This window comes from Panthera pardus, unplaced genomic scaffold, assembly GCF_024362965.1.
Source record: "Panthera pardus isolate Hobbes unplaced genomic scaffold, ASM2436296v1 HiC_scaffold_8, whole genome shotgun sequence".
Taxonomy (NCBI): Eukaryota; Metazoa; Chordata; class Mammalia; order Carnivora; family Felidae; genus Panthera; species Panthera pardus.
In genome coordinates this window covers 11,001,205-11,016,632 of record NW_026527013.1, presented here as the reverse complement: position 1 = coordinate 11,016,632, position 15,428 = coordinate 11,001,205, and the positions used below count along the sequence as shown (strand labels likewise).

Here is a 15,428-nt window from a genome sequence, read left to right as displayed (position 1 = left end):
CTGGGGTGTCTGACAAGGTCTCCTTATGACAAGTCTGAATGCCTCCCTGGACTGCAGATAGTAGGGACTAATGCTCTGTTCTCAGCTGAGATAGCAGGACGGAGTAAAGCATGGGCCCCCAGCCATAATTAGGGCTTGGAAGAACAGAGGGAGACCTTGTCCCTTCCCATCCAAGTTCGCACAGGCTGACAGGAGACCAGAGAGTATTTACAGCTCCCCGTATCCGCTCATTAGGCTCATTTCCCTCTTGGTACCCCAGCCTCTGATCTCATATTCCCAAGTGGAAAACTGCTCTGGACACAAGTATTTTTTCCTAGTGAATCTCGGTTCCCAAAAGACTAAGTCAGAGACCAAGTGAATGCCGTTCTTTTTTTCCTCCCCTTTTCCCTGAACTTGTCCCCTTCCTGATGTGTAAATCGTCTGGCACCTTATCTCAGCCGAGACACACTTTCCAAGTCTAAGACCAAGGAACCCTCCGGGATTAGTCCTCTTTGCCTTCCAAGCATTGCTTGTCCTAGGGACCCAGCTGTAGCATTTCTAGTGCTGTGTGTCTGTCTGTCTCTTTGTTTGTTTTCGAGAGAGAGGGAGTTAGAGAGCATGAGTGGGGGAGAGGAAGATGGGAGAGAAGGACAGAGAGAAGCATTTTTCATGTTTATTTATTTATTTTAAGAGAGAGAGGCAGAGAAAGAGGGAGAGAGAGAATCCCATGCAGTCTCCATGCTCACTGCAGAAGCAATCTGGGGGCTCAGTTCCAGACCATGGGGCCATGTCTTAAGCCGCAATCAAGACCCGGAAGATGAACCCACTGAGCCCACGAGGAGACCCAGTGTCTACTGTTGTTCTCAACAGCGCCGCTAGGAATCTACCCAAGGACACGGGAGTGCTGGCGCACAGGGGCACGTGCACCCCAATGTTTAGAGCAGCGCTTTCAGCAACAGCCAAATTATGTAAAGAGCCGAAATGTCCATCAACTGACAACTGGATACAGAAGTTGTGGTTTATATACACAATGGAATCGTACTTGGCAATGAGAAGGAATGAAATCCTGCCATTTGCAGCAACGTGGATGGAACTAGAGAGTGTTATGCTAAGTGAAAGAAGTCAGGCAGAGACAGATACCATGTTTTCACTCATAGGTGGATCTTGAGAAACTTAAGAGAAGAGCATGGGGGAGGGGAAGGGGAAAAGAGAGTTAGAGGGAGGAAGGCAAACATAAGACTCTTGAGGACTGAGAACAAATCGAGTGTAGGAGGGGGTTGGGGGGAGCGGGGAAAGTGGGTGATGGGCAATGAAGAGGGCACTTGTTGGGATGAGCACTGGGTGTTGTATGGAAACCATTTTGACAATAAATTTCATATATTAAAAAAAAGAAAAAATAATAAAGCAGAGAAATGACTTCTGATAATAAAACTTAGGTGCCACAGAGATTGGCTTCAAGACACTTTTTCTGTCACTTGTTTTATAAGATGTTAAAAGCTGTCATTTGGTCCCTTGTTATAAAATGATCCTTAAATATAACAGATGTATTGAGATCTAGTTATGTACTACAATGTGAGCTTAACATCTCACAGGGAGTTTGGATTTAATCTTTATAAAATCTTATCCCTGAGATTATGAACTACATTTTACGATGTATAAATGGTGCTTGGTCGTGTCTTGTCATCTGTCCAAATTTAATATCTGAGTATATGGTGTCCCTTGAGTTTGATTCTGTCAGGATGCTTCCAGTTCTCAAACTTGGGGTCGTGGTTCTCAGCCAGAAATGAATTTTCCCCTGGGACGTCTGTCAAAGTCCGAAGAGAACCTGCCAAACACCTACAGTCCACAGGAAAGTGTGGGGGGCCGGGCCCCGGTGCCAGGCTGAGACCGGGTCGAACAATGTTCCCTGTTGACTCAAGCCAACCCGGTGTTTCCCGCTCCCATTCATGTGGGAGACCGGGCCCCGGTGCCAGGCTGAGACCAGGTCGAGCTACGTTCCCTGTTGACTCAAGCCAACCCGGTGGTTCCCCCTCCCATTCCCCCACTCTCAAGGGCATATGAAAGCCTTGTCAAGGCTGAGAAAGTTAATTCCTGAAGCCTGTGGTCTGCAGGTGTTGGCAGTAATGCTACCTCCCTTTTTCTACCCCGAGTCAGATAGAAACAAACATGGGAATTGTGTTTTGCTAGCAATCTTATCAACAAGGTCTTGTTGTGACCCGTCTAGAAAATGCACAAGAAACACAGAACTAAATGTTTTGGTGGGCAGCAATTATGTGAAACCTGTTTATTCTTAGAATGGCCTGACCCATAAGAGTCTGGATATAAAAGATTGTGTACAGCAACAATAAAGCCGTCACTTGGGCCATCAGCCCAGGGGACCCTCCTGTTCCCAAACTTTCTCTTCTCTCTTTTTTCTTGCATTCCCCTACCCTCAGGACCCTGACCTCGGTGTTTGTCGCGCCGGTCGTGACAGGAAAGCACCCCCAAAATACTGTTACCCTGCCACCAATGTCTCACCATAAACGGTGAGAAACACACCTAGACCAGCATGTCTCCAACTTCACTGTGCCCATGAATCCACACGGATCCCACTACAAGTGCAAAATCCTAGAGATTCTGCATTTCTCCAAGCTCCTGGGTGATGCCGAAGTGCAGGTCTGAGTCTGCGGACCACTGTTTGATTAGCAAGAAGATGATCCTGTGTTAGAGATAAGTGTGGGTAGCGTGAAGGCTTCTGCACCAAATACTGTCCTTGTGTGCCTGTAATTATGAAAGGATCGTGTATTCGCTCATTCTTCAGGCTGTGTGAAATCTGTGTTTATTGTTTTTATAAGTGACCAAAATAATACCCTGATTATTAATCAGGGTATTAGGGTATTATTAATAATACCCTTTAGAGTAAGATTAAGGCACTATCAGATATGCCCACATCCTAATATCCAGTCCCTTTCACATGTTATTATTTTTTTTTAGAGCAAAGAAGGATTTATGCAGCAGATTGAATAGGGCTACTCATCAGCCTGGAGACTCTGAAGGACATGCCCATTTGTGCAGAAAACTGGTAACCCTGACCCACATGACTGGCAGGACATGCAGTTCTTGGGTGAAGCGTCCTCTGGTCAAGCAGGTGGAAGAGATTTCAGAGCAGAAAGGACGTATTACATACATGTTGCTGATAGTGTGCATTCTCCATCGCGTGGGATTTGTGACATATATCAGGAAAAGGAAGCTATTTCGTGTAACAACGGAAAGAATCATATGAGTGGATTGCATTAGAAGTTTTCAAGCAGAAACAGGAAAATAATTCAGTGATAAAATGTAGAAGACACTAAGCAATCCTGTACCTCGATGAACAAACTCCCTCAGTGGTGAACACCATCTTCCATGCTTTAATAAATAGGTGCAAAGCACGAACTGTGATTTTTTTTTAAAAATGAGAGAAATATTTTGTGTGTCACAAAATGAGTGTTTCAAAAGTTTGCCTCCTCATACTTATGGTCAGGCTGATACGAAGAACATATCAAGTCGATCTATGTATTCAAATTTGCCTTTCGAAGTACACTCCACTAGGAGATCTAGATTAGCTAATTGGGTTTTCCCAGTGACTATGGTAGTATTTCTGGACCCTGAGCTGAGTAACAGAATAAAACCAAGAGACTGCTTACAAAGCATAAGGGCATGTTTAGCCCAAGGGACTGAAATGACATATTTTCCCTGGGTCCGTTTCCAACAAAACCATGTTGAATAAACATATCGTCAGATGTGTCCCACAATCACCAGGTAAGCCTTCAGCTACCCCCAGTCATGAAGTACCTCTTCAGAAAGCGCTTTATAAACTAGAGACTGACACATGAGTGAATCAGCTTTTCCCCTTCAGCCCACACATTCTACTCAGTACAATTCTCCAAGAACGTGTGAACCTAACACCAGCTACCCACCCTGGCCATGGTCCTTCATAAATCCAGATCCTCAGTGGCTCTCTCTCTCTCTCTCTCTCTCTCTTCCTCTTGACCCTCTCTCCCCTTCTGACACCTCCCAGAATGGCTTTTGACCATCCCCTGTACCCTCCAGCATACATGAGTAATAAACCTGGGGTTATTAGAGTTCTCCGACAGATGTTGCTGACGTGTGTCCTGCAATCACAATAAGAACCCAAGGGCTGGTGCGGCCAAGGCATAGGCTGTGGTCCGGGAAAGGTCTGTGGGAGTGTGGAAAGCACATGGGCGCAGGTGAGTCCTTGGGCATTCCTAGCCAGAGCGGTGTGTCAATAGCTTGAGGCTTAAACGGAACAATGTTAGAGTCCACATCATCAGGTGGAGTCCTAAAGGAAGTGAAGGAAAAGACTGAGACTCAAGGTGGAAACTGTGCTTTTGTATTCTCCTTGACAGTAAAATGATGGAAATGGCTTACTGATCAAGTGTAGCTTTATTCCATATGAAGCCTATAATTCATGATGATGATCTCAGGAAATCTAGGGGAAATTTACCCGGCATGGTATAAGTCATTTGAGATGTAAATAATTTTGAGAAATCCAACTAGTCCCATGTGAGATACAGAGATTTCAGGCATTTGTGACCCAAGGTTGGGGTAAACTTTGGGGACGTCTGAAAATAGACAAAAGAAACCGTCTGTATTTCAGTCACAGCAGAAGCTTAATGAAGTGAGTTCCTTAAATGTAGAGAGAAGTTGATCAAACAAATGGAAATGCCAAGAAATAAATAGAAGGAGTAGATTCTACTTCCACAGTCTGATCAGAGATTGGCAGTTCCTGGCTCTGAGGATTTGAGCCCTTCAATCATGGGCATGTCTTCAGCCTTTGGATGATTGGTTCTTATAATACTGGATCCCAACGATTCTTTTCAGAGCCCTCTTTATGTCTCTGTTCCTCAGGCTGTAGATGAAGGGGTTCAGCATGGGTGTGACCACCGTGTACATCACCGAGGCTGTGGCACTTGAGTGGGAGCTCTGGGTAACAGCAGAGCTGAGGTACACTCCTAGGCTTGCACAATAAAATAAGGAGACAACCGACAGGTGAGATGCACAGGTAGAAAACGCTTTATACTTGCCCTGAGCTGATGAGATCCCACATATGGAGGAAACTATCTTAGAATAAGAGTAAAGGATCCAGACAAGCAGACCACCACCCAGCAGCATAGCTGCAAGGTACATCACCACGTTATTAAGAAAGGTGTCAGAACAGGCAAGTTGGATCATCTGATTGAGTTCACAGAAAAAGTGGGGGATCTCTACCTCTGTACAGAAAGACAGCCCCAACACCATTAAGGTGTGTACCAAGGAATGCAGGACACATATGATCCAGGACATCAGAACCAGGAGTCCACAGAGCCGGGGGTTCATGATGACCATGTAGTGCAGGGGGTGACAAATGGCCACAAACCTGTCATAGGCCATCACACTCAGGAGAAAGTCGTCCATCCCTGCAAAGGTTATGAAAAAGTTCATTTGTGTGATGCAGCCTGCATAGGTTATGACTTTGCTCTGGGTCTGGATGTTCCAGAGCATCTTCGGGACGGTGGTGGAGGTGAAGCAGAAGTCTATAAAGGACAGGTTGGCCAGGAAGAAGTACATGGGCGTGTGGAGGCGGGAGTCAGAGCTGACGGCCAGGATGATGAGCAGGTTGCCAAACACATTGATCAGATACATGGAGAGAAAAAGCCCAAACAGGAGGGGCTGCAGTTCTGGTCTCTCTGAAAATCCCAGGAGAAGAAATTTTGATATCTGTGTAATATTTCCTGGTTCCATGAGGTTGCACTGACCCCCGGAAAGAGGCAAAGGACATCATTAATTTTCACATCAACAGTTTACTCACATAGTTGAAATGCTACCATTTATATTGTGCAGTCAAGAAGTTCATTTCGGTATCTTGTCCCTTTTGTCCCCAAAGGATTGTCCTTTTGAAGAGATTCCCTCCTGTTTCACCTCAGATTAGGTGTTTTGGTCTCATTCTCCACACTCCCCAGCACAGGTCATGCATTTTACTGTTTTACTAAGAATCTTTTTCCTGCATGGGAGGAATATGTGCTGATTGTGAAACATATTCCAGGCATTGTGTAGGCAATGAGCATGGGATACTGGAAAACCAAACGCAAGTATCATCCAATGACAGAGAATGAATAGAAACAAATAAAAATACTAATAAGACATTAGAGGGTGTCAAAGTGCTATGAAGAGAACAAAAGTAGATATAAAGGAGAGCGTGGATACGAGTGTCGTTCTGTAATTGGTGTTTGGTCAAGACCCGTAACAGGTGACATTTGACAGAGACTTCAGTGAAAGGAGGGCAGGATCTGCAAGCATTTCTGGGGAAGTGTGTGCTGGCTGAGGGAATGGCCTCTGCTAAGACCCTGAGGATCATACTACTTGAGCTATTGGGGTCCAAAATCGGAAGCGTTGTGTGAAGAGGAGTAAACAGGAGAGAAATCAGAGATGGTGTCAGGCAATTTCAAAGAAATGGATGGCCTCATTACCGGTTCCCTTTAGAGGGAAAGGAGTCCCTCACCCACACTATATACTGCTTATATTTTAGAATCTATCTGGAAAGCCTCCTGTACATTGACAAGGAGCCCTCCTGAATACCCTGTGCTGATTGAGTGCTGGCTTCTGTATTATTAGAGTCAACTTAGAATATATTAGCTAAGGCACCCCTGCTCTGGAAACGGATCCCCCGCCACAAAACAAGACACACACACACACACACACACACACACACACACACACACAGCAAATCATCACTCCCTGAGCTGTGTTCTTCCATGAGTTCTCACCTCCAGCCCCAATAATTAAGCTCAGAGTAGCTATAAACCAATGTGGCCAGATCCATTATCATTCCTCACAAACGATGTAAAAATGGTACCTGAATTCCAATGATTGAGTTTCTTATGGACGAATACAATTGACAGGTCAGACTGGCATGCTTATTTTCTGTCCTGCATTTACAGAAAAACAAACCATCTGCTCAAAATCAGAGAAACACAGACACACACACACACACACACACACACACACACACACAGAGGCAAGAGAGTGAAATGAAATTGAAGTGGCACAAAAAATTTCATGGTTCATTTGGTCACTGAAACCTGAGGGGCCGTGAAGAAGAAAGAACATCCTGAGGTCTGACAACATTCCAAGTCTTGTTACCTCCTTGATGCCCAGCAAAAATAATAAGGAGCAAAATTAAATGTGGTCAGAAGACGAAATTAGTGGGTTGTTCAGCATGTGGATCGCCTTACAGACTGAATGCTCCAAGAGAAAAGTGTGCTAAGGGAATAAATCAACCCTTCGGCACAGGAAATATGCAAAGCACAGCAAAAGTTGGGCAGGTAATAATGAAGCAGTAGGAGACTTGGGGTTTTTTTCCGTACCTGATTCATATTTCTTTGACCCATTGGATGTCCTGTGATCTTAGGGAAAGTGGATAAGTCCCTTTCACTTTTCAGATGTGGCATCTTTTCTTTGTTTTTCCTGGCCTTTGCGTTGTGACCTCTCTCTTGACAAGGGTAGTGGGCACACTCTGGTCCTGTTTCTTGTTTGCACAACACCCAAAGGTTTGTTCAGACCTTGCTCTACAGAATTCTGCACCCACCGTGACAGTCAGTCTAGGCTCTGAATCACCGTCTTCATAAGATTTCTGCCTGAGGCTCTTACACCACACACTTAATTCATTCTACTATGACTCTGCCATATAAGGCAAGTATCAAAGGAACAGGACCTTCTCTGACCTTGTCCACTGTGGTTTTCAGGAAGGCATGGTCAGCCAAGCACATGACCATAGAGATCTCCAGGTTCTGGGCTAGGCTGGTGGCTGTGTGGTGACCTCAAGTGAATGCACCTGGCATTGATTCTCTCTGACCCTTTCCTGCTGGACCTGCTGGGCACCCGGAATCACGTGGCTGGGAGCTCTGAGGGAGAGGTGTCCATGTGGCTGTCTGAATTCCTCCTGGATGGCTATCGGTGGCAACTAAACCCTCTCCCTGCAGAAGATGGTGGGAAGGAGGCTAGCATGAGTCATCCAGCCAAGCTTCGGACTCTAGAAGCAACAATCAGGTCCCATCGCCCCCGGTGGCACAGGGGGAGGGACTGCACAGAGGAGACATTTATAGTTTCCTTTGTCTGTTCATGAGGCATGTTTCCCTCCTGCTTGTCCAACCTGCAGCACATGATTTCCCTGGGGGACACTGGTCTGGACACAAAGAAAGATTTCCTGGAGTTTCTGTGTTCCCAATAGACCAGGTCATAACTGCGTGACCCCTGTGTTGATTACTCCTACCTTGTGAGTTCTGTCCCTCCCAGAGTTCAAATATCCCAGCACCTAATCCCAACCCTGATTTTAACAATTTCCCAAAGTCTAAGACTAAGCAATCAGTCTGGATTAGATCCCTTGGATCTGCAAAATGTTGGCTTATGGTGGAGACCTGAGCCGAAATCAAAAGTTGTTCGCTTCTACGACTGAACCACCCAGGCGCCCCCAGATATTCATTTAAATATGTTGTGTATAGATATGGCCCCCATTAAGGGATTCCTTCTGCCACATTGATGGAGGTTTTTTTTTTTGCTAAAAAGTTTCTTCTGGAAGAAATGATATTTTTTATAATTTCACTGAGAAATTCTTCAAGTATTCAAGAATATAAATTGAGCATTGACCATGTTTCAGGCAATGAGTATAGGGTGTGGTGAAGAACATAAATCCCTAGAATCATGGAGGAAAAATATATAAGCAAACAAGAGAATTCTATAACTTTTCAGATGGTGAAGGCTGCTGTGAAGAAAAGAAAAGCAGGAATAAAAAGGGAGCCAATAAGGCATTCTGTTTTAGTGATTATATAGGCAAATTCTGCAAACAGGTGACATTGTAACACAGGACACATATAAGACAGAAAGGATTATGTGGGAAGCCTTTACCTGGCAGAGGGAATGGCCAGTACAAAGGCCCCAAGGAAAGTATTGTTTCAGAAGTTCAAGGCAAAAAGCAAAGCCAGTGCTGCAAGGGCAATGAGCCTGATGGAGACTGATGACAGACGCTGTCACACATGTGGGGAGAAAAGTGGCCTCTCTGCTACAACTGTGATCTCAAGGCACAGGGCCGTCCTTGCCCACGCTACGTCTCCCTCTGTATACATCATGGTCTCAAGGCATCCAACGAGTTGCCACAGATCCCCTTCTTGGTGCCTTCTCTTGACTGAGTTCTGGCCCCTGTATTGCGTCATCTTGGGATTTCTGAGTCCTGGCCCCCCTTTTTTTAAAATATGAAATTCATTGTCAAATTGGTTTCCGTACAAAACCCAGTGCTCATCCCCACAGGTGTTCTCCTCAATACCCATCACCCAACCTCCCCCTCCTCCCGCCCCCATCAACCCTCAGATTGTTCTCAGTTTTTAAGAGTCTCTTCTGGTTTGGCTCCCTCCCTCTCTAACTTTTTGAGGACTGCTCACCCTTCACCAGTCACAAGACACCATGCCCTCCTGGGTTGTGTATTTCCCTGTCTTTACAGACCTCACCATCCCGGTTATGCTTGGAATGGACACAACCCAAGGAGGCCAGATCAGACATCTTTTCCCTGCAAAGTATAGAAATGGTTCCCAGAAATGCCAGTACTTAAGCCTCCCATGGACAAATGAGTTTGAGGCTCCATATTGGAATGGCAAATTTCTGCTGTGATTTACACAAACATAAAACAGTCTGTTCAACAGACAGCGAGGCAGAGAGTCGGGGGGGCAGTAAATGAAACGGATGAGGCAGAGCAATTATCTAAGAAACTCGTGTGATTCCTGAGACACTGGGAGGTAAAATAAACTGCCATTGCCTTAATAGTAAGTTAAAGGAATAGAATATGGAAGATCAACGTAAGTGTGAGCATCCACTCTATGAAACAGACACAGCCACTGAATAAATACATCACTTAATCAAACAAACAAATGAACACAGCGATCACCCCTCCTGCACTAAGTTGAATGGGCTCTCAGGCCAAGACAGGTTAATGAACTTGGCTTCCATTCTTCTGACCCTCTCATCCATGGCGCACCGGGCCGTTGGGCTCACCTGGCTGGGGTGTCTGACAAGGTCTCCTTGTGACAAGTCTGAATGCCTCCCAGGACTGCAGATGGTAGGCACTAATGCTCTGTTGTCAGCTGAGACAGCAGGACGGAGTAAAGCATGGGCCCCCAGCCATAACTAAGGCTTGGAAGAACAGAGGGAGACCTTGTCCCTTCCCATCCAAGTTCGCACAGGCTGACAGGAGACCAGAGAGTATTTACAGCTCCCCGTATCCGCTCATTAGGCTCATTTCCCTCTTGGTACCCCAGCCTCTGATCTCATATTCCCAAGTGGAAAACTGCTCTGGACACAAGTACTTTTTCCTAATGAATCTCTGTTCCCAAAAGACTAGGTCAGAGACCAAGTGAATGCAGTTCTTTTTTTCCTCCCCTTTTCCCTGAACTCGTCCCCTTCCTGATGTGTAAATCGTCTGGCACCTTATCTCAGCCAAGACACACTTTCCTCCATTTCTAAGACCAAGGAACCCCGCGGGATTAGTCCTCTTTGCCTTCCAAGCATTGCCTGTCCTAGGGACCCAGCTGTAGCATTTCCAGTGCTGTGTGTCTGTCTGTCTCTTTGTTTGTTTCGAGAGAGAGGGAGAGAGAGAGCATGAGTGGGGGAGAGGAAGGGAGGCAGAGAGGGACAGAGAGAAGCTTTTTAATGTTTATTTATTTATTTTAAGAGAGAGAGAGTCAGAGAAAGAGGGAGAGAGAGAATCCCATGCAGTCTCCATGCTCACTGCAGAAGCAATCTGGGGGCTCAGTTCCAGACCATGGGGCCATGTCTTAAGCCGCAGTCAAGACCCGGAAGATGAACCCACTGAGCCCACGAGGAGACCCAGTGTCTACTGTTGTTCTCAACAGCGCCGCTAGGAATCTACCCAAGGACACGGGAGTGCTGGCGCACAGGGGCACGTGCACCCCAATGTTTCGAGCAGCGCTTTCAGCAACAGCCAAATTATGTAAAGAGCCCAAATATCCATCAACTGACAAATGGATACAAAAGTTGTCATTTATATACACAATGGAATCCTACTTGGCAATGAGGAAGAATGAAATCCTTCCATTTGCAGCAACGTGGATGGAACTAGAGAGTGTTATGCTAAGTGAAAGAAGTCAAGCAGAGAAAGACAGATACCGTATTTTTTCACTCATAGGTGGATCTTGAGAAACTTAAGAGAAGAGCATGGGGGAGGGGAAGGGGAAAAGAGAGTTAGAGGGAGGGAGGCAAACCATAAGAGACTCTTGAGGACTGAGAACAAACTGAGGGTAGGTAGGGGTTGGGGGAGAGGGGAAAGTGGGTGATGGGCAGGGAGGAGGGCACTTGTTGGGATGAGCACTGGGTGTTGTATGGAAACCATTTTGACAATAAATTTCATATATTAAAAAAAAGAAAAAATAATAAAGCAGAGAAATGACTTCTTCTGATAATAAAACTTAGGTGCCACAGAGATTGGCTTCAAGACACTTTTTCTGTCACTTGTTTTATAAGATGTTAAAAGCTGTCATTTGGTCCCTTGTTATAAAATGGTCCTTAAATATAACAGATGTATTAAGATCTAGTTATGTACTATAAAGTGAGCTTAACATCTCACAGGGAGTTTGGATTTAATCTTTATAAAATCTTATCCCTGAAGAGGTATAGTTATGAACTACATTTTACGATGTATAAATGGTGCTTGGTGATGTCTAGTCATCTGTCCAAATTTAATATCTGAGTATGTGGTGTCCTTTGAGTTTGATTCTGCCAGGATGCTTCCAGTTCTCCAACTCTGGGGCCGTGGTTCTCAGCCAGAAATGAATTTTCCTCTGGGACGTCTGTCAAAGTCTGAAGGGAACCTGCCAAACACCTAGGGTCCACAGGAAAGCACCCCCAAAATACTGTTATCCTGCCACAAATGTCTCACCATAAACGGTGAGAAACCCAGCTGGACCAGCATGTCTCCAACCTCACTGTGCCCGTGAATCCACACGGATCCCAGTACAAACGCAAAATGTTAGAGATTCTGCATTTCTCCAAGCTCCTGGGTGAGGCTGAAGTGCAGGTCTGAGTCTGAGGACCACTGTTTGATTAGCAAGAAGATGATCCTGTGTTAGAGATAATGTGGGTAGCGTGAAGCCTTCTGCACCAAATACTGTCCTTGCGTGCCTGTAATTGTGAAAGGATCGTGTATTCGCTCATTCCTCAGGCTGTGTGAAATCTGTGTTTATTGCTTTTATAAGTGAACAAAATAATACCCTGATGAAAAACCCTTTAGAGTAAGAATAAGGCACTATCATATATGCCCACATCCTAATCTCCAGTCCCTTTCACATGTTATTTTTTTTTTTAGAGCAAAGAAGGATTTATGCAGCAGATTCAACAGGCTGCTCATCAGCTTGGGTGACTCTGAAGGACATGCCCATTTTTGCGGAAGAACTGGGGACCCTGAACCACATGACTGGCAGGACATGCAGTTCTTGGGTGAAGCGTCCTCTGGTCAAGCAGGTGGAAGAGATTTCACAGCAGAAAGGACGTATTATATAGGTGGTGCTGATACTGTGCATTCACCATCCCGTGGGATTTGTGACATATATCAGGAAAAGGAAGCTATTTCGTGTAACAATGCAAAGAATCATATGAGTGGGTCACATTAGAAGTTTTCAAGCAGAAACAGGAAGATACTTCAGTGATAAAATGTAGAAGACATTAAGCAATCCTGTGCCTCGATGAATAAACTCCCTCAGTGGTGAACACCATCTTCCATGCTTTAATAAATAGGTGCATAGCACGAACTGTGATTTTTTAAAAATGAGAGAAATATTTTGTGTGTCACAAAATGAGTGTTTTGAAAGTTTGCTTCCTCATATTTATGGTCAGGCCGATACGAAGAACATATCAGGTCGATCTATTTATTCGAACTTGCCTTTCTAAGTACACTCCACTGGGAGATCTATATTAGCTAATCAGGTTTTCCCAGTGACTATGGTAGGAATTCTGGACCCAGAGCTGAGTAACAGAATAAAACCAAGACACCGCTTACAAGGCATAAGGGCATGTTTAGTGCAAGGGACTGAAATGACGTGTTTTCCCCGGGTCCATTTGGAACACAACCATGTTGAATAAACATACTGTCAGATGTGTTCCACAATCACCAGATAAGCCCTCAGCTACTACCAGTCACGAATTGCCTCTTCAGAAAGCCCTTTATAAACTAGATGCTGCCAAATGAGTGAATCAGGTTTTCCCCTTCAGCCCACACATTCTACTCAATACAATTCTCCAAGAACGTGTGAACCCAACACCAGTTACCCACCCTGGCCATGGTCCTTGAGAAAGCCAGATTCCTCTGTGGCTCTCTCTCTCTCTGTCTTCCTCTTGACCCTTTCTCCTCTTCTGAGACCTCACAGAATGGCTTTTGACCATCCCATGTGCCCTCCAGCATACATGAGTAATAAACCTGGGTTATTAGAGTTCTCCGATAGATGTTGCTGACGTGTGTCCTGCAATCACAATAAGAACTCAAAGGCTGGTGCAGCCAAGGCATAGGCTGTGGTCCGGGAAAGGTCTGTGGGAGTGTGGACAAGCACATGGGTGCAGGTGAGTGCTTGGGCTTTCCTAGCCAGAGCAGGGTGTCAATAGTCTGAGGCTTGAACAGAATAATGTTAGAGTCCACATTATCAGGTGGAGTCCTAAAGGAAGTGAAGGAAAAGACTGAGACCCAAGGTGGAAACTGTGCTTTTGTATTCTCCTTGACAGTAAAATGATGGAAATGGCTTACTGATCAAGTGTAGCTTTATTCCGTATGAAGCGTATAATTCATGATGATGATCTCAGGAAATCTAGGTGAAATTTACCTGGCATAGTATAAGTCATTTGAGATGAAATTAATTTTAAGAAATCCAACTAGTCCCATGTGAGATACAGAGATTTCAGGCCTTTGTGACCCAAGGTTGGGGTAAACTTTGGGGACGTCTGAAAATAGACAAAGGAGAAACTGTCTGTATTTCAGTCACAGCAGAGCTTAATGAAGTGAGTTCCTTAAATGTAGAGAGAAGTTGATCAAAAAAATGGAAATGCCAAGAAATAAATATAAGGAGTAGATCCTACTTCCACAGTCTGATCAAAGATTGGCAGTTCCTGGCTCTGAGGATTTGAGCCCTTCAATCATGGGCATGTCTTCAGCCTTTGGATGATTGGTTCTTATAACACTGAATCCCAACGATTCTTTTCAGAGCCCTCTTTATGTCTCTGTTCCTCAGGCTGTAGATGAAGGGGTTCAGCATGGGTGTGACCACCGTGTACATCACCGAGGCTGTGGCACTTGACCGTGAGCTCTGGGTAGCAGCAGAGCTGAGGTACACACCTAGGCTTGCACAATAAAATAAGGAGACAACCGACAGGTGAGATGCACAGGTAGAAAACGCTTTATACTTGCCCTGAGCTGATGAGATCCCACGTATGGAGAAAACTATCTTGGAGTAAGAGTAAAGGATCCCAACAAGGGGACCTCCAGCCAGCAGCATAGCTGCAAAATACATCACCAAGTTATCAAGAAAGGTGTCAGAACAGGCAAGTAGGATCATCTGATTGAGTTCACAGAAATAGTGGGGGATCTCTACCTCTGTACAGAAGAACAGCCACAACACCATTGAAGTTTGTGACAAGGAATGCAGGACACTCGTGACCCAGGACACCAGAACCAGGAGTCCACAGAGCCGGGGGTTCATGATGACCATGTATTGCAGAGGGTGACAGATGGCCACAAACCTGTCATAGGCCATCACACTCAGGAGAAAGTCATCCATCCCTGCAAAGGTTATGAAAAAGTTCATTTGTGTGATACAGTCCTCATAGGTTATGACTTTGGTCTGGGTCTGGATGTTCCAGAGCATCTTTGGGACGGTGGTGGAGGTGAAGCAGATGTCTACAAAGGACAGGTTGGCCAGGAAGAAGTACATGGGCGTGTGGAGGCGGGAGTCAGAGCTGACGGCCAGGAGGAGGAGCAGGTTCCCAAACACAGTGATCAGGTACATGGAGAGGAAAAGCCCAAATATGAGGGGCTGCAGTTCTGGTCTCTCTGAAAATCCCAGGAGAAGAAATTTTGATATCCGTGTAATATTTCCTGGTTCCATGAGGTTCCACTGTCCCCGGAAAGAGGCAAAGGACATCATTAATTTTCACATCAACAGTTTACTCACATAGTTGAAATGCTACCAATTATATTATGCAGTCAAGAAGTTCATTTCAGTACCTTATCTTTTTTTGTCCCAAAAGGATTGTCCTTTTGAAGAGATTCCCTCCTGTTTCATATCAGATTAGGTGTTTTTGTCTCATTCTCCACACTCCCGAGCAGAGGTCATGCATTTCACTGTTTTACTAAGAATATCTTTCCTGCATTGGAGGAATATGTACTG

At 45.1% G+C, this 15,428-nt stretch overlaps 2 protein-coding genes across 2 annotated transcripts; both read right to left on the bottom strand.

Annotated features, from left to right (window-relative positions):
• Window positions 1-2,586: 2,586 nt before the first annotated feature.
• LOC128775674 (olfactory receptor 7A17-like) lies at window positions 2,587-5,643 on the bottom strand. Its single transcript, XM_053898219.1, has 4 exons — window positions 5,296-5,643; window positions 4,820-5,010; window positions 4,106-4,300; window positions 2,587-2,677 (listed from the first exon to the last, which is right to left on the bottom strand). The coding sequence occupies exons 1-4, from the start codon at window positions 5,641-5,643 to the stop codon at window positions 2,587-2,589; spliced, it is 825 nt and encodes a 274-aa protein (XP_053754194.1).
• Window positions 5,644-14,192: 8,549 nt separating this feature from the next.
• Window positions 14,193-15,185, bottom strand: LOC109261410 (olfactory receptor 7A17-like). Its single transcript, XM_053898218.1, has one exon. It carries the CDS (start codon window positions 15,183-15,185, stop codon window positions 14,193-14,195), a length of 993 nt encoding a protein of 330 aa, XP_053754193.1.
• Between the last annotated feature and the right edge of the window lie 243 nt (window positions 15,186-15,428).